The sequence below is a fragment of the Pseudopipra pipra genome, chromosome 28 (genome assembly GCF_036250125.1).
Source record: "Pseudopipra pipra isolate bDixPip1 chromosome 28, bDixPip1.hap1, whole genome shotgun sequence".
Lineage (NCBI taxonomy): Eukaryota > Metazoa > Chordata > Aves > Passeriformes > Pipridae > Pseudopipra > Pseudopipra pipra.
The window spans coordinates 4510447-4528702 of record NC_087576.1 but is presented as its reverse complement, the minus strand read 5'-3'; the positions used below and the strand labels follow the sequence as shown (position 1 = coordinate 4528702).

Below are 18256 nucleotides of genomic sequence, written 5' to 3'. Positions count from 1 at the left end.
CAAGCTGCAGAGCTCAGCTTCCTCAGAGAAAGTGCAGCTGGCAGAGGGAATGAGGGCCCCCCCGGCCCCCTTTTCTTTGGACAAACCATCCCTAGGGCAAATTGCCAAGCCGCACTGCTGTGGAGGGCAAGACAGTCCTGCCACATGGGACAAGCTGCTCCTCTCCAGCAGCAAGAAGCACAGTTAAGAAAGGGCCCAGTGGACTCCAAGGGCAAGAAACTGCTGCTCCTTTGCACTCTTACCCTGCTCTGTCTGGCGAGTGTGGCCAGATTGTCAAAGCTGGGCATCTCGCTTTTGTTCATGACGGAAATGTAGCAGGCGTTCTGTTGCGGGACTTTGGTTGCAATGACGCCCTGGAAAGAGAAAGTTATTGAGCACTGGCCGTTCCGTTTTGCAACTGGGAAAATCTGGGATAAAGTCTGGATTAAAACCAGCAAGGAATACCAATACTTCCTACCCCAGATCCTGGACTCAGAAGCTCAACAAGAAAGCAAGAAGCCCCGTGCCTTGGTCAGCTGGAGCGGGAGGCAGCCTCCTCGCACAGTGGCCGGCAAAGGGCGCTCCCTGCCACTCACTGTGTTGTAGTTCCAGATGGTTTTCCAGGAGCCACTGACGGTCGTTTGCTGGATAACTGCCACGCGCCATTGCTTGTGGAGGGTGACAATTTGGGACTGGCCAGCAATGATGACTTCCTGGCTGCCATCCTGACCCTGATCCGGACCCTGATCCTGACCCTGGGGAGGTTAAAACACCAAGGACAGAACATCTTCAGCCTTTGAACGGAGTCAGTGATCTCGCCCCCAAATCCCTGGTAGAACAGAAGAAGTGCTGCCCGCAGGGAGCGCCAGCAGTGAGCTGAGGATTTTGCCAAGGACAAAGGCTCAAGGCTGTGGCAAAGTTGGGCAGTAGCCATAAGAATTCTTTGCCTGCCTTCCCCGAATCATTGCTGCATCTTACAGCTGCTGTGTGGTGCTTTTAGAGTGTGAGGTGTGCAAGAGAAGTAGCCAGAAGGAATGCAGGCTCAAGGTCTTGAAGGGAAAGCTCTGGTCACCCCCGATGTGTTTCAGCCTCTGCATCCCCAAGAAGTAAGCTCTCCAAAGAGGAGATGCCGGGCAAGAAAGACATGGGGCTTGGCTTTGGGCAGCCCCCGCCCTCGGGTGGAGAAGAGTAAGGGTTTCAGACCTGGTCAATGTTGCCATTGTTGTTGCAGTACTTCAGCTCCACAGCTCTCAGGACATTGAGGGTGACGCATGGTCCCCGGTTGACTTGGGTTCCTGGAAAAGCAAGACAAGAAAAATGCAAAGCCCATGAGGTGAGGCCTGCGACCTTGGCTGCCGCTCTGCAAGAGGGGGTGGTTGTTGCCGGGAGCGAGCGAGGTCGTGAGTCCTTGGCTGCAGGAGGAGTGTTGGAGACGTGCGAGGGGAAGATTCCTTTGGAGTGCCCAAAGAGCCTGGGCTGTGTGGCTGAGGAAGGAATGGCCCCAGAGACGGGCTCTTGCCCACGCTGGGGCTGTTGCCGTGCAGCCCTTGGGGCACTGTTCCACTGTCTGTTGGGAGTGCAGGGGGCTGGGCAGTGCAGGGGCAGGCTGGTGCCAGTTGCTGGGCCCTGTCAGGCCGTGAGCTTGTGAGAGGAGCCTGCCGAGTGCAGGTCCTGAAAGTCATGGGCAATGCCATCCTCGGCCCGGGAACAACCGGCAGGGAAGGAAGCCACTTGGCCTGGTGCTGTGAAGCACACAAGTGTTTGGTGGCTTGCTGGGTGAACTCCTGAGCAAGGTCCAAAGGGAAGGACAGGGCATCTTGGGACGAGCCTTTGTCTTTGCTTGGGCGTTGCAGAGGTGGTCAAGGAGGGGCAGAAGTCAAGGTCCAAACTGAAGCCATGTGAAGCTTGACAGAAGGGAGGTGGAAGGGTTTGGAGCAGGTCAGTTCTGCAGGCTGGGACTCAAGCCTGGTGCAGTGCTGATCTGCAGAGATGCCGAAGGCTTTCTGCCTAAGCTGAAGCTCTTGCTTTCTGTCCGTCTTGAGTTGGAAGAGGCCCACTGGTGCAGTAGTCATTCCCCAAGGGGAAAAAAGTGCCAGGTGAGAGAGAGACAGAATTGATTTGCTTGCACTCACCGTGAACTTCATAAGCTTTGTAGGTGGTGAGTCCGCTGCACATGGCCGTGATGTTTGCTCCGTAGGAGTTGAGGTTGTTGACCAATCCACTGGTGACAAAGGTGAGCTTCCTTGTAACTCTTCCAAGACCGACCTGGTTCTAGACACCAAAAGAGAGCATTCAGCAAGATCAGTGGCGTGATGCGTTTCATGGCGGGCATATGGCGAGTTGTGCAATGATGAGCCGGTGCTTGGGCTGTGACTGCCCCCTGCCTTTAGTGGTGCCTTTGCCATGGCACAGAGCTCTCTCCCGCCCCAAAGGAAAAGAGAGTCTGGACAAGGGCAGCTGCAAGGCAAAGGTCTGAGCTGACAAATGCAGGGTGGTATTGCAGGGCCTCGGAAGGCCTTGGAAGGATTGCCATGCCCAAAGAATTGGTGCCCTTGCAGGATTCCTGAGAGAAAGGGTTTCTCAGCAAGCTGCAGAGCTCAGCTTCCTCAGAGAAAGTGCAGCTGGCAGAGGGAATGAGGGCCCCCCCGGCCCCCTTTTCTTTGGACAAACCATCCCTAGGGCAAATTGCCAAGCCGCACTGCTGTGGAGGGCAAGACAGTCCTACCACGTGGGACAAGCTGCTCCTCTCCAGCAGCAAAAAGCAGAGTTAAGAAACGGCCCCATGGACTCCAAGGGCAAGAAACTGCTGCTCCTTTGCACTCTTACCCTGCTCTGTCTGGCGAGTGTGGCCAGATTGTCAAAGCTGGGCATCTTGCTTTTGTTCATGATGGAAATGTAGCAGGCGTTCTGTTGCGGGACTTTGGTTGCAATGACGCCCTGGAAAGAGAAAGTTATTGAGCACTGGCCGTTCCGTTTTGCAACTGGGAAAATCTGGGATAAAGTCTGGATTAAAACCAGCAAGGAATACCAATACTTCCTACCCCAGATCCTGGACTCAGAAGCTCAACAAGAAAGCAAGAAGCCCCGTGCCTTGGTCAGCTGGAGCGGGAGGCAGCCTCCTCGCACAGTGGCCGGCAAAGGGCGCTCCCTGCCACTCACCGTGTTGTAGTTCCAGATGGTTTTCCAGGAGCCACTGACGGTCGTTTGCTGGATAACTGCCACGCGCCATGTCTTGTGGAGGGTGACAATTTGGGACTGGCCAGCAATGATGACTTCCTGGCTGCCATCCTGACCCTGATCCGGACCCTGATCCTGACCCTGGGGAGGTTAAAACACCAAGGACAGAACATCTTCAGCCTTTGAACGGAGTCAGTGATCTCGCCCCCAAATCCCTGGTAGAACAGAAGAAGTGCTGCCCGCAGGGAGCGCCAGCAGTGAGCTGAGGATTTTGCCAAGGACAAAGGCTCAAGGCTGTGGCAAAGTTGGGCAGTAGCCATAAGAATTCTTTGCCTGCCTTCCCCGAATCATTGCTGCATCTTACAGCTGCTGTGTGGTGCTTTTAGAGTGTGAGGCGTGCAAGAGAAGTAGCCAGAAGGAATGCAGGCTCAAGGTCTTGAAGGGAAAGCTCTGGTCACCCCCGATGTGTTTCAGCCTCTGCATCCCCAAGAAGTAAGCTCTCCAAAGAGGAGATGCCGGGCAAGAAAGACATGGGGCTTGGCTTTGGGCAGCCCCCGCCCTCGGGTGGAGAAGAGTAAGGGTTTCAGACCTGGTCAATGTTGCCATTGTTGTTGCAGTACTTCAGCTCCACAGCTCTCAGGACATTGAGGGTGACGCATGGTCCCCGGTTGACTTGGGTTCCTGGAAAAGCAAGACAAGAAAAATGCAAAGCCCATGAGGTGAGGCCTGCGACCTTGGCTGCCGCTCTGCAAGAGGGGGTGGTTGTTGCCGGGAGCGAGCGAGGTCGTGAGTCCTTGGCTGCAGGAGGAGTGTTGGAGACGTGCGAGGGGAAGATTCCTTTGGAGTGCCCAAAGAGCCCGGGCTGTGTGGCTGAGGAAGGAATGGCCCCAGAGACGGGCTCTTGCCCACGCTGGGGCTGTTGCCGTGCAGCCCTTGGGGCACTGTTCCACTGTCTGTTGGGAGTGCAGGGGGCTGGACAGTGCAGGGGCAGGCTGGTGCCAGTTGCTGGGCCCTGTCAGGCCGTGAGCTTGTGAGAGGAGCCTGCCGAGTGCAGGTCCTGAAAGTCATGGGCAATGCCATCCTCGGCCCGGGAACAGGGAAGGAAGCCACTTGGCCTGGTGCTGTGAAGCACACAAGTGTTTGGTGGCTTGCTGGGTGAACTCCTGAGCAAGGTCCAAAGGGAAGGACAGGGCATCTTGGGACGAGCCTTTGTCTTTGCTTGGGCGTTGCAGAGGTGGTCAAGGAGGGGCAGAAGTCAAGGTCCAAACTGAAGCCATGTGAAGCTTGACAGAAGGGAGGTGGAAGGGTTTGGAGCAGGTCAGTTCTGCAGGCTGGGACTCAAGCCTGGTGCAGTGCTGATCTGCAGAGATGCCGAAGGCTTTCTGCCTAACCTGAAGCTCTTGCTTTCTGTCCGTCTTGAGTTGGAAGAGGACCACTGGTGCAGTAGTCATTCCCCAAGGGGAAAAAAGTGCCAGGCGAGAGAGAGACAGAATTGATTTGCTTGCACTCACCGTGAACTTCATGAGCTTTGTAGGTGGTGAGTCCGCTGCACATGGCCGTGATGTCTTGTCCGTAGGAGTTGAGGTTGTTGACCAGTCCACTGGTGACAAAGGTGAGCTTCCTTGTAACTCTTCCAAGACTGACCTGGTTCTAGACACCAAAAGAGAGCATTCAGCAAGATCAGTGGCGTGATGCGTTTCATGGCGGGCATATGGCGAGTTGTGCAATGATGAGCCAGTGCTTGGGCTGTGACTGCCCCCTGCCTTTAGTGGTGCCTTTGCCATGGCACAGAGCTCTCTCCCGCCCCAAAGGAAAAGAGAGTCTGGACAAGGGCAGCTGCAAGGCAAAGGTCTGAGCTGACAAATGCAGGGTGGTATTGCAGGGCCTCGGAAGGCCTTGGAAGGATTGCCATGCCCAAAGAATTGGTGCCCTTGCAGGATTCCTGAGAGAAAGGGTTTCTCAGCAAGCTGCAGAGCTCAGCTTCCTCAGAGAAAGTGCAGCTGGCAGAGGGAATGAGGGCCCCCCCGGCCCCCTTTTCTTTGGACAAACCATCCCTAGGGCAAATTGCCAAGCCGCACTGCTGTGGAGGGCAAGACAGTCCTACCACGTGGGACAAGCTGCTCCTCTCCAGCAGCAAAAAGCAGAGTTAAGAAACGGCCCCATGGAATCCAGTGGAAAGACACACTTGGCGGGGTGGCTGGGATTGTTAAAGGCTTTCAAAATATGCGCAATATGGTCACGGTGCCTCTGCCCATTGCACTCTGCTTCCTTCTCACTGGCAAGCAAGGAGTTGAAATGAGCTTCAAGGTCTCTGACATAAACCTTAAGACAAACAAGCCTGGAATTACAGCTAAAGCTGCATCTTTTTGCTTATGCTTTTACTGGGGTCCTTCTCCTGTTTATCTTAACCTGCCACAGTTTTCTTGCCCTTTAAAGCCTGGATTTTTTTTAAGGACTCACTTCTCAGTCTTCAAGGAAAGCAAGTCTCTACCCACAGTGAGTCTGCTGAATGCTGAGATAACTTTTAAATTGCCAATTCAGTGGATTGAACTAATTTAAATACGGTGCATGGTTCTTTTGAAAAAGATTTTAAGCTTATTTAAACTTAATTAAACTCTCCATGCTTCAAGATTTGTCATTCCTGAATTAGACCTAGTGGAGAAAATATAGTTTTTGCACTGCAAATGAGAGACTCTGAAAAGCAAATGTATTTCAGCCAAGAATGTAAAATCTTGGATTATATGACAGTATAACAAAGGTTGAATTTAAACACCCATTTAAAGCATTGTAAAAGTAATCTACGTAACCTGCAACTTTGAACAAACATTATTAACCTGCACTACAGGCATTTGAACATGGATAACACTGTAAATTTTAAAAGATTTCAAATTATGTACCTGAAAAACATCACTAGCTTTTAATATACACAATCATTAATAAGTTTTTGAAAATATCAAGAACTCAGATTAAAAATGAATATTAATTACTCTACAACATCTGAGGCAAATTCTGCTTTTAATCTTACCCTGTTCTCTGCAGCCAGTCTGAGCAGGGCATCAAAGCTGGGCATCTCCTTCTGGTTCATGACGGAAATGTAGCAAGTTCTCTCTTGCATCACTTTGGTTGCAATGACGCCCTGTAAGGAGAAAGTTATTGAGCACTCACAGTTCACTTTTCCAACTGGCAAAAAAATGGAAAAAAGTCTGGATAAAAACCAGCAAGGAATACCAATATTTCCTACCCCAGATCCTGGACTCAGAAGCTCAACAAGAAAGCAAGAAGCCCCGTGCCTTGGTCAGCTGGAGCGGGAGGCAGCCTCCTCGCACAGTGCCTGGCAAAGCGCGCACCCTGCCACTCACCGTGTTGTAGTTCCAGATGGTTTTCCAAGACAAATCGTTGCTTCTTTGTTCAAAAACTGCCACACGTGTTTGACTACTGATGGTCATATTTTGGAAGACTCCCCCAACAGAGATCTGGCAGTTGTCATCACTCTGCTGAGACTAAAACGCCAAATAATGGAACACATTTAAATTTTGAAATGAATCAGTGAACTCCCCAGATCCCTGGTAGAACAGAAGAAGTGCTGCCCGCAGGGAGCACCAGCAGTGAGCTCAGGATTTTCCCAAGGACAAGGGATCAAGGCTGTGGCAAAGCTGGGCAGTAGCCGTAAGAACTCTTTGCCTGCCTTCCCCGAATCATTGCTGCATCTTACAACTGCCGTGTGGTGCCTTTAGAGTTTCGTCTCTGAGAGGAGATTTCAGTTTCTATCCACCCAGCAAATGAAGAAAGAATGAAGGACATCTCCCAAAGCAGGGGATATAGAAACAGCAGCTGTGCAGGTGGGAATTGGTCCCTGTACTCACATTTTCACCAAGGGCTGGAGTCAGGACGAGTCCAAGAAGGACTGCAGTCAAAATCTGAAATGAAAATCAAATACAAAAGTGTAACTGCAGGTCTGGGTGATGAATTTGGTCATGAGAATCTCTGTGCCCTTTTCCTAATCTGCTGTTGAAGTGTCCTCCTTGGATCCTCTTTTGCTTTCATCCTGGGATTGCAAGAGTGCCCTAAAGTGAGTCACCCTCGCTTTGCCCCAGAATGCTGCAAACTGGACACGTTTTACAGTTGCTGTTTCAAGAGCTGAATCTCAAGTTGCTTCTAAGACCTGAACAGGCACACACAGGTATTTTACAAGAGTAAGGAGAAAGCTTTTCCACTTCTTCTGCTCTGCCATTTCAGGGAAGTGGTTGATCCATTAATGCAGTGCTCCAGTTTTGCAAAGGCATTGACAAAAATGGACATGGACAAGGCTTTGTGTATTCTGCATAATGGAGAGCCAAGCTGTAGGAAAACTCCTTACCTCGTCAGCTGGTTCAGCTAATAAGGGTTGAGCTGCTCACTCCGGAGGAGCAAAATGTCTCCAGAGAAACCTCTGTGCTCTGGGCAGGCAGAGGCACTTCTGAGAGAAAGGCAATGGGATTGAATGAAAGGTTTAGTTTATAAGGAAGAAAAGTTTGTATACTCACAGGGAGCTTCATCCTGACTGCAGAGCTGATGCTCCTGCAGGTAGAAAGAGTGATGTGAACCTCCCACCTTATATATGTTTTCTGAATTAGGTGTGGAAAGACTGAGTGTTGCAATAAAATTAGTTTGTGATTTGTATCCCTGTTGTATGTCACTGAAAATTATTTCCTGCTGTAACTACTTGATAAATACAGGAGTTGTACTTCTGCAGAATTTTACCAGAGAATTATCAGATAAGGCTCCATTTGTAGTCAAAAATTAAATAAGTTTATAGTATTTTTCTGACATGTACTAATTACTTTTGTAAATTCACATGGAATCTATTAACAGATATAGCCTAAACTTTAAAAGGAAAAAAAAAAAAAAAAGCTTTGCATTAGGCAAAATAAATATGAGCCTTTGTAGTTTCCAAAAGGCACTGTATGTTCCTTGTAACCACAGCACCCACCAAAATATGTGTCACAAATAGAACATGGCCACTGAAAAATGTTTTACAAGAAATAGGCATTTCGGGCTGGAATATTACATATCTATGTTCAAGTCTGTGGAGGTCTCTGTTATTGTAGGTGGCAGCAGTATTTATTTTCAGCTTGCCTCAGCTTATTTTCTGTGGTGATGTAAATATTGAGGGGGTGGTCACTTAGGGAGGTTTTTGGATATTTGACAAGTTGCTCAGTTTCCTTCTGTGAGCAGCCCCAGTCTGTGACGAGGAAACTACTTTTGAACTGAAACCCAGCACCTTATTTTAAAAGGCTGTGTGTGTGTGTTTGTACGGCGGAGGGGGGGAGAGTCTGAAGGGGGTCGGGTGTTATACATAAAAATAACTTCTAGCCATCGTTGCACTGCAAGATGAAACCGAATTCTGGCCTCCGTGTCACTGTTCGAATCTGCCAGTCCGAAGGGCCGTTCTGATCCGTGCCGCCACACCGGGGCCCCGCTCCCGTTCGTGCCCGGGGGCAGCGCCACGGCGGTGTGTGAGGGCGGCAGGGCCATGGCGGTGTGCGAGGGCGGCAGCGCCAGCGCGGTGTGTGAGGGCGGCAGGGCCACGGCGGTGTGTGAGGGCGGCAGGGCCACGGCGGTGTGCGAGGGCGGCAGGGCCATGGCGGTGTGCGAGGGCGGCAGCGCCAGCGCGGTGTCCGAGGGCGGCAGGGCCATGGCGGTGTGTGAGGGCGGCAGGGCCATGGCGGTGTGTGAGGGCGGCAGCGCCAGCGCGGTGTGTGAGGGCGGCGCGCCCCGCGCTCCCCGCGCTCCCCCTCCATCGCTGCCGACGGCGGGCGGGGGGGAGAAAAAACCCGACGGGAAGCGCCGAGAAAGCCCTTGCACTGCCCGCGAGGAATCGGCCCTTTGCTGAAGGTGTAAAGGACCGCGCTCCTGCTGCGGTGGAGGAGGGTGAGGCCGAGGCCCGAGCGGAGCGGGGTGAGGCGGTGCCGGGCCGGCAGGAGGGGAGCGGGAAGGGGCGGGAGGGCCTCGGCGGGCCCGGCACGTTTGTGCCATTGCAGTTTGATTAATGTACAGCTTTTGAGGTCTTTTCATACCCTCAGGACCGGTGTTAGACCTGCTGCTGGTGTCTCCAATCAGAATATCTATTCTGTGTTAAAAAATTCCTCAAAAGTCAATTTCATTCAGCGTCTTCAGTTTGCTTTAAAATACATGAGGGCATTCAAACACTTTTATTACATTGTATGATGGGTTTTTAATTATTCTCGAGTCACTCTTGAACTTTTTTCTGTCAATGCAGTTTTTTAGGTGTTTTTTTATCTTCATGTTTTGTCTGCTCTGGGATGAGCAGGAAGAGAAAAATAGAAGTAGGACTTGGGATAAAATCCTGCCACTTTGTAATGCTCATTGGGCATGCTCATAGATTGCCCTCAGGATTTAAATTTAAATAAAACTCAGGCCTTGTCCTTGTTTAGAAGGATCTTTTTTGGCAAGGAAAGCAACTCTAGTGTTCTGCATTGTTAGGAATATTTCTATACCTCTGTACTTACATTTTGAGAGTCCCTCAGGTTCACTGGAGTCTCTGCTATCATGTCCCTCTTTAGGAATCCCGTTTTGAGTCTTGTTCTCTTCACGATCAATCAAAACCTGGATCAATCTAAATTTGACTCATGAACATTGTGAGATGTAATGGCATCCCAGTTAGAGTAAGAAACCTGCAAGGGTGTCATTATTAGGATTAAATTCCTTGGGTCTGGAAAGAGCAACCACTTTGCTTCCTTGGTTCCATAATAGTTCCACATTTTGTGAATTTAAGCTTTTCATGGAATAAAAGAAGCTTGGACTTGTATAAAGCATCACAATGTGTAGTATTGTAGTAAAAACAGGAACCTAAGTGCGTGAAGGTAGAGCAGTTTTGTGAACAGTGGGGCCCAGCTGCCATGTTGTGCTCTCCTGTTGGAATTCTGGTTTAAGTGAGATCCTGTTGTAGAAGGCACTGTCCCTTCCAGAAGCACCTGTGCCCTGCAATTCCCTGCATGGAGAGCAGGGAGGCTCTGGTTGCAGCCTGGCTGTGGGTATCCCTGTTTGCCCGCGAGGCTGCCAGGCTCTTGGCACGAGATGCTGCACCACAGACCCTGCTCAGGTCAGACCCCGCTCAGGTCAGACCCCGGCTGCCTCGGGGCACTTGAAATCATCATCTGTGACAGTCTGGCCCATGGTGTCCAGGGGCTCAAAAGCCCCCAGAGAGACGTTCCCATTGACTCACAATAGGATAAGGGAAGAGGGCTGCGCCTGTGTGATCTCAGGGAAAATGCAGTGTAGAGCTGGAAAAGGAGAGGAGGGTCTCTCCAGAAACCCCAGGCAAGGCAGACGGGAACTTCTCTTTAAATACTGCAACCCCACAGCTTTTCCTTGGAAGGGCTAAAATATTCTTGGGTACAGTTTTGCTTTGGTTTTAATGTCAGTTGACCCTTAGAGACCCCAAAAGCCTTTTCCTGAACAGACCAGGCTGCTGTGTCCTTTCTTTAGAGAAACTCTGGGCTGTTCCTGAGTGGGTAAAGTGTCTCTTGGAGTAACTCCCATTAAAGGCCAAGGAAAGGGCCCCTGAGCAAGGAGGGAAGGTGAAGATCTGCTGTGTCCCACACAAACTGAGTTAGTGATGTTTTAGATGAAGAAACTGCCCAGCCTTTTTGCCTTACTTTTGGCCTAATTTGACTCTTTCAAATTTCCAACTTTAACTGGTTAGGGGATGGTTCTTTGCTTCCTGTGTTAAACCTTTATGAAACATTCTTAAATGATTTCTGTTTTCAACTGCAGACTACATTTAATACACTTTTTAATTCTGTCATTTGCTCCTTGATTTCTGGGTTGATCAGAGAGCAAGAGTGCATCTGTCTGTTTACAACTGGCCATATTGCTTGGCATTACTTATTTTTAAAATAAAACATTTTAATTCTTAGTATAGTAAGAAGAAGTTAAAATAAAAATAACTCACACCGATGTCTATAAATTCAGACTTCAGATCACATTATCTTAAATGGCTAATGCAGTAGGTATAGTGCAGTAATAGACAAGCAGTTTATTAATCTTATCTTTCAAGCATGAAATACCTTGCTCTAAGAAGTTTGATCCTGATAAGAAGTTTGATCCTGATAAGAAGTTTGATGGTAAAAGAAAAGGAAAAACTGATTAGATTTGGACTGAGAAAATAGGAGAACAATGTAGCTGAAATTTTTCCAACTTAGTGTTGGGAATGTACCAGGAAAAGTCACTTAGAAACTGAACTGCATCATTCTAAACGTGTAGTACAAGCACCCGTTTGTTTTGGAACACAAAGGCTGTCAGCAGCAGACTCACCAGGACCTGGGTAAGCCAGGTAAGGGGGAATTCCTCTGCACAGAGCTTGGATGTGTTTTCCATATGGCCTCAAGCTCTGGAGTCTGTTCCTCGAGATGATGAAGCGATTCTCTCTGGGTGGCAGTGGGTGAGGCCCAGATTCCTGAGCATCAAAGAAACAAACCCAGAAAACAGCATTTAAAAAAACCAAAAACGGAGCTCAGAATCTCTACACACATCTTTGGTAACTGGGAAGGGGTTATTCATGGGCAATGCAACTTTTGAACAAACTTTGAGAAGGTTCTCTTCACTTATTGGAACCTTTCGTCAATCAATTGGCTTTCACACCACTTTCATCCACCATCCTACCGTGTCTCCTTGAGGTGGTGTAGGAAACCATTTGCCAAGCCCAAACCTCCTGCTCGTTGAAGCAATGATGCAGGTTTCTTTGAAAACACTTTAGTTGCAACATAACCCTGTTAAAATTAAACAGAAAACCCCTTTTTGTTGCAAACAGAGAAGGAGAAGTGGATTTTTAGAGAGAGGCACTGGTCAAAACAAAGGCTTTGTAGAGTGCAAACAGTCATAGGGAAAGAAAAATATTGGTCCTTTCAATTATATTGTTTCGGTAAATGTGTCATGGAGGTTGTTGCCTCTTCCAGTAACGCCACGTGTGTGATGTGTTCTCCTGCTTAAGGCAGGTGAAGGAATTTGCTGCTGGAAAGCTCAGTGCACTCACAGTACAGCAGAACCAGTCCCATGGCTGTAGGAGCACGTTGCTCTTGGAGATTACTTTAAAGGGGAGGTAATTCCTGGCCTCAAAGGGGAGGCTAGGAAGCTGTTAATGCTGTTGTGTCAAACCTTACATTCAGGCTTTATCCTGACCTGGCTTTCATGTGCCTGATGCATCCACCTTGTAAAGATAGATAAGCTTTAACATTTCACATGTGTGTGGCACCCCTGAGACAGAGCACTTCTCTCTTTCATGTTTGAGTAGGCAGATGGAGTTACATCCCTGCCAGAAGGAACATTTCAACCATGCAGTCCCCACCCCTCTGGCATTTTCTCTCTGTGATCCTGCAGAAATCACTAAGAGGTCACTTGGTGCCAAGAAAGACTCAAACCCATTTAAACTGTCCAACCTTAAGAGTTTTATGAGAAAGTGATTCGTCTACTTACAGTGAACTTCATTTTGATGGTAGGCCAGGCAAGCTCTGCTGGTAATTGATGTGTACTCTTAGTTTTTATACATAATACCCCAAAGTTAAATGTGAAAATGGGTTTACCCTATTGGCAGGTGCCCTGTGTTCACAGAAGCATGACGGGGTTCCTGAGGAAGTGCTCTGATAAGAGGAGGCTTTGATAGCAGCCTGATTGAATTCATTGCGTAGAGGGAGATGAAAGAAAACTTGTCATGGTAAGTCCCGAGTATTTAACGGTAACTTTTAAATGGAAAAGAATAATGATCAGAACCAGAGAACAGATTCCCAGTAAACTTGTAATGACACTTTGTGCCTGCATGGCAAAGGACTCGGCCTGACATTGTACCTATAACCAAAACCACCATTCAGATCAGGGCAGGTGGTGATCTTGCTGTGTTAAAAATGTTGCCAGTCCTTGGAGATCATGAGGCTGGTTCTAAATCACAGAAGTTCCTGAGTTCTGTTGTTGACCTTCCCTTTTGAGCTCATTCAGTCAGGACATGTATCTTCACAGAGCCTCTTCATGGAAGTAGTACCTGATTATAGACCAAGGGCTGATTTGAGAAAGGGACCATAAACTGGAGGTAACAAAGGTGTAAGGAAGGAGCAGTGACATCAGGCATTTTATATCAGCTGTTATTTGGGAAGTAGATTTTAATATTTCTCTGAATTTGATACTGACATACAGAGCCACGGCCCAAGAGCTTCTGGTAATTTGGGTTTGTTTCTTCACTGTGCCTGTTCCAAAGGCAGCACTGCCAGGGGAGCTCATTTCCTGCCCCCCCAAGTGCCCTGTATTTGACAGCAGTTCTGTCAGTCCCTGTGTGCTGACTGTGCCCTTGGCTGTAGTTCAGGGAGAGTTTGCACACTAAAGCTTCCTTTGCATTGCCAGGATGGCACACTGGGGACTCAGTGTCACTCTGAACTGATGTCTCTGAGCACAGTTCTCCCCTGCCATCCATTGCTGAGGGTCATTGTTGCAGCTGTTACTGGAAAAGCCAGGGAATCTTCCTTTCCTTGAGAAGTGGAGGCCCAATTTTCACTTCTGCTGGTGAGGGCCACCCTCTGTCCTTCTGCTCCTGCCTGATGCCTGGCTCGGACTCCCTGAGTGCCGAGGAGGTGGAGCAGTCTGGCTCTGCTTCTCATCTCTTTCACATCCCCTTTGCAGTTTGCTGGAGGTGTCAGATATGGTGAATGAAAAGATTTATGGGACTGATTTGTGGATGGAGTCAGGTATGTTCTTAGCCTCCAAGACCCCAAATACCTATCAAGTATGTGTCACAAAATCCTCTCATAGCCTCTGGAAATTCCATTAATGGAGTCATTCTCAAGAAAGGCAGGAGAAACTGGGCTGTATAATCCTCATCCCTGCACTGTCCTTAGCAACTGTGGGAAGCAACTTTGTGTCTTCCAACAACCAGAGCCAACGTGGCCATTGCAGTAAGTGTCACACTTGGACCCCTGAATCTGCACATCTTCCACCAGCTGCTGATTGCTTGAGTAGTTTGTATGGGAAAGGCACAGCTCGAGCGCTTGCCATGAAGGTTGGCTTACAGAACTAACGAGCCAGTAGAATAGTCAGGAAAAAGGGCAGGGAATGGGGCTTTGACTGGGTAAGCCCCCGGTCTTTTCCAATAAAAGATTGTCTCCTCTTTCAAGCTCTGCTCAAGGCATTCTGTTTCCATAGTAAAATTCTTGTACCCCTGTGCAGCAAACTCCTAAGGCCAAGAGTTGTTCCAGTTTTCACCCTTTCCTTAAATTAGTGTTTTGTTCTGGGCACACACTTACATTTTCATGTGGGTTTTTTGCTCCTTACTGTCTAGCAAGAGTAAAAGTACTGGAATTCTTTCTGGTTTCATCCTGGAAGCTTGAGCTTGATATTTTTCTTTGTAACTATGAAACATTATTAATTCTACTTGACCTGTCCTTGAACCACAATTTTTTTAGGCTGGGACTCAGTCCTGGTCCAGTCCTGATCTGCAGAGATGCCAAAGCCTTTCTGCATAACCCTGCCTTTATCTAGAGCATGGCCCACTTGAGTGCAAATGGGAGCATGGAGAGTTATGTTGGTTTTTTGAGGTGTTGCTTCACTCTTTACTTTTCTCCCACTACCTCCTCACTCCCTGATAAAGTAAATATTTATGAAAAGTACCTGGAGAAAAACCCTGTGAGTCACCAGGAGAGTTTATCGTGATCGTATAATCTCCCCTTGACTTGACTGAATCCTTCTCCTTTAGATGTTAAAACTCTTGTTGAGCACTCAGACTTGAACTGAAATGGTGCCAAGATTCTTTGATTTTCTAGTAGATGATAGTGTCAACTAATGGGTCAAATTCTGGCAATTTTGCTTAGATTAAGAGTAATTCTGTGTCTTAATGATGTTACCAGTGGAGTTTTGGGGTTTTGATCATGGATCAACTTTTATGACACCAAGCCTGCTGGCAACACATGAGATCTACCTATCTCAAAGAGGAAAAAGGATCTTAGCTCAGGAATTGGCAGGGCGTGTTGAGAGAGTTTTAAACTAGACTCTCTACATCACTCTCTACAACTCCCTGACAGGAGGGTGTAGCCAGGTGGGGTTGGTCTCTTCTGCCAGGCAGCGATCAGTAAGACAAGAGGGCATGGTCTTAAGCTCGCCAGGGGAGGTTTAGGTTGGATATTAGGAAGAATTTCTTTACAGAGAGGATAATCAGCCGTTGGAATGGGCTGCCCAGGGAAGTGGTGGATTCTCTGTCCCTGAAGGTTTTTAAGGTGAGACTGGATGTGGCATCAGTGCCATGGTCTGGTAACCACGGTGGGATTGGATGAAGGATTAGACTTCATGATCTCAGAGGTCCCTTCCAACCCAGCTGATTCTGTGATTCTATGATTCTATGAAGGACGTGGGGACATAGCCAAGCTCAAGAGATAAGGTGTGGGAAGGGGAGAACTAGAGTGACCACCCAAGGAGCAAAAAGAGGCTTAAAAGGATACCTCCAGCAAGAACAAGCATCCAAAGACATAAGCACAGGACAGAATTATGGGGCATCCCTTTGCACCCCCATTGAGATGATAACACAGTCAAATGCCTCTGTAAAGTGCCTGTAGACCAACTCAGTATGGGGAACAAAAAGGAGGAACTAGACATCTGTGTGCAGTCACAGGCCTTTGATCTCCTTGCAATTGCAGAGACCTGGCGGGACAACTCGGATGACTGGAATGTTGTCATGAGGGGATACATCTGTTTAGGAGAAAAGGCGGAAGGCAGGAGGGCGTGGTGGAGGAGTTGCCCTCTGTTTGAGGGGATTTTGCTCTCTACTGGTGGTTATTTGCCCTCTGTTTGAAATGTATTGAGCTCTGTCTTGGGGTGGATGACAAGCAAGTGGAGAGCTTATGAGTTAGGATAAAAGGGAACACTAGTAAGAGCAACATCATTGTGGGTGTTTGCTACAGGTTGCCTGATCAGGAGGAAGAAGAAGTGGATGAAGCCTTCTACAGACAGCCTCAAAGTGACTGGTTCTTGTGGGGGACTTTAACTACCCTGACATCTGCTGAAGAAGCAATACAGTGAAGCAGAAACAGTCCAAGAGGTTCCTGAAGAACATTGAAGTCAACTTCCTGTCAGTAGTGGAGGACCCCACAAGGAATGGTGTGCTGCTCAACCTCCTACTAACAAACAGAGAAGGCTGCATTGGAGGGGTGAAGGTTGGGGGCAGCCTTGGCTGTTGGGACCATGAGATTATGGAGTTCAGTGTCGGGCTGTAAGATTGTAACCATGGACTTCAGGAAAGCTAACTTTAGCCCCTTTAGGAATCATCTTGGAAGAATCCTGTGGAAACAGGTTGTGCAGGAAAGAAGGGTCCAAGAGAGTTGGTTGATATTCAAGGATCACTTCCTTCAGGCTCAAGAATGCTGGATCTCAATGAGAAGAAATCAGGCAGAGGGCAAGAGACCTGCAGGGATGAATAAAGAACTCCTGTTATTACTGAAGCATAAGCAGGAAATATACAGGATAGAGGAGCAGGGTCAGGCCACTTGGAATCATAGAATCAGAGAACCAGACGGGTTGGAAGGGACCTCCGAGATCATCCAGTCCAACCCTTGATCCAACCCCGCCGTGGTTCCCAGCCCATGGCACTGATGCCACATCCAGTCTCACCTTAAAAACCTCCAGGGATGGAGAATCCACCACTTCCCTGGGCAGCCCATTCCAATGGCTGAGCACCCTCTCTGCAAAGAAATTCTTCCTAATCTCCAACCTAACCCTCCCCTGGCACAGCTGCAGACCCAGCCCTCTTGTCTTGCTGATGGTTCCTGGGAAAAGAGACCAACCCCCCCCGGCTCCCCCCTCCTGTCAGGGAGTTGCAGAGAGTGAGGAGGTCTCCCCTGAGCCTCCTCTTCTCCAGGCTGAACAGCCCCAGCTCCCTCAGCCTCTCCTCATAGGACTTGTGCTCCAGTCCCTTCCCCAGCCTTGTTGCCCTTCTCTGGACCTGCTCCAGCCCTTCAACATCCTTCCCAAACTGAGGGGCGCAGAGTTGGGCACAGCACTCCAGGGGTGGCCTCACCAGCGCTGAGTCCAGGCCAACAATCACTTCCCCGCTCCTGCTGCCACACTGTTCCTGATCCAGGCCAGGATCCATTGGCCTCTTGGCTACCTGGGCACACTCTGGCTCATGTTCAGCTTCCTGTCAATCCACATTCTCAGGTCCCTTCCTGCCTGGCTGCTCTCCAACCACTCTGTCCCAGCCCATGGGGCTGCCGGGGGTTGTTGCGGCCAAAGGGCAGGACCCGGCCCTTGGCCTGGTTGAACCTCATCCCATTGGAATCAACCCATGGATCCAGCCTGTCCAGGTCCCTCTGGAGAGCCCTCCTGCCTTCCAGCTGATCGACACTTCCCCTCAACTTGGTATCATCTGCAAATTTGCTGATGATGGACTCAATCCCCTCATCTAAATCATCAATAAAGATATTAAATAGAACTGGGCCCAACACTGATCCCTGGGGACACCACTGGTAACCAGATCCCAACTGGATGCAGCACCGTTCCTCACCACTCTCTGGGTCTGGCCCTCCAGCCAGTTCCTAACCCAGCACAGGGTGCCCCTGTCCAAGCTGTGGCTGCAGCTTTTCCAGGAGTGTGCCATGGGAGATGGTGTCAAAGGCTTTGCTGAAGTCCAGACAGACACATCCACAGCCTTCCCCTCATCCACCAGGTGGGTCATGTGGTCATAAAAGAAGATCAGGTTGGTCAGACAGGACCTGCCCCTCCTAAACCCGTGCTGGCTGGGTCTGATCCCTTGTCCATCCTGTAGGTGCTGTGGGACTGCACTTAGGATGATCTGCTCCATAACCTTGCCAGGCACTGAGCTCAGACTGACAGGCCTGGAGTTTCCCGGGTCCTCCTTGCAGCCCTTTTTGTGGATGGGCGTGACATTCGCCACCTTCCAATCATCTGGGACCTCCCCAGTAAGCCAGGGCTGTTGGTAGATGATGGAGAGTGGCTCGGTGAGCTCTTCCGCCAGCTCCCTCATCACCCTCCCATCTGGTCCCATAGACTTGTGGGGATCCAAGTGGCTCAGCAGGTCACAAACTGTTTCCTCCTGGATTACACAGGGCTATTC

General features: G+C 49.3%; 2 protein-coding genes across 6 annotated transcripts in view; one reads left to right on the top strand and one right to left on the bottom strand.

Moving 5' to 3' along the window:
* GKN2 (gastrokine 2) overlaps window positions 1–18256 on the top strand; it is a 122660-nt gene that overhangs the window by 16332 nt on the left and 88072 nt on the right. For 2 of the 4 annotated variants that reach the window (XM_064638160.1, XM_064638156.1), the window contains exons 1-2: window positions 8868–9066; window positions 12749–12868. The gene's annotated coding sequence lies outside the window, so the exon portion shown is untranslated. Of the gene's footprint in view, window positions 1–8867; window positions 9094–12748; window positions 12869–18256 lie in introns of those variants that run through there. The other 2 variants (XM_064638158.1, XM_064638159.1) reach the window with 2 other exon arrangements.
* The window catches only part of LOC135403812 (gastrokine-1-like), a 33217-nt gene continuing 15960 nt past the window's right edge, over window positions 1000–18256 (bottom strand). The window contains exons 1-6 of one of the 2 annotated variants that reach the window (XM_064638154.1): window positions 7680–7751; window positions 7020–7073; window positions 6516–6656; window positions 6182–6292; window positions 2112–2250; window positions 1000–1274 (exon numbers count right to left, since the gene is read on the bottom strand). In XM_064638154.1, coding sequence (XP_064494224.1) covers window positions 1177–1274; window positions 2112–2250; window positions 6182–6292; window positions 6516–6656; window positions 7020–7073; window positions 7680–7691 — 555 coding nt within the window. In that variant the 5' untranslated portion in view covers window positions 7692–7751 and the 3' untranslated portion in view covers window positions 1000–1176. Of the gene's footprint in view, window positions 1275–2111; window positions 2251–6181; window positions 6293–6515; window positions 6657–7019; window positions 7074–7679; window positions 7752–18256 lie in introns of those variants that run through there. The other variant, XM_064638153.1, reaches the window with a different exon arrangement.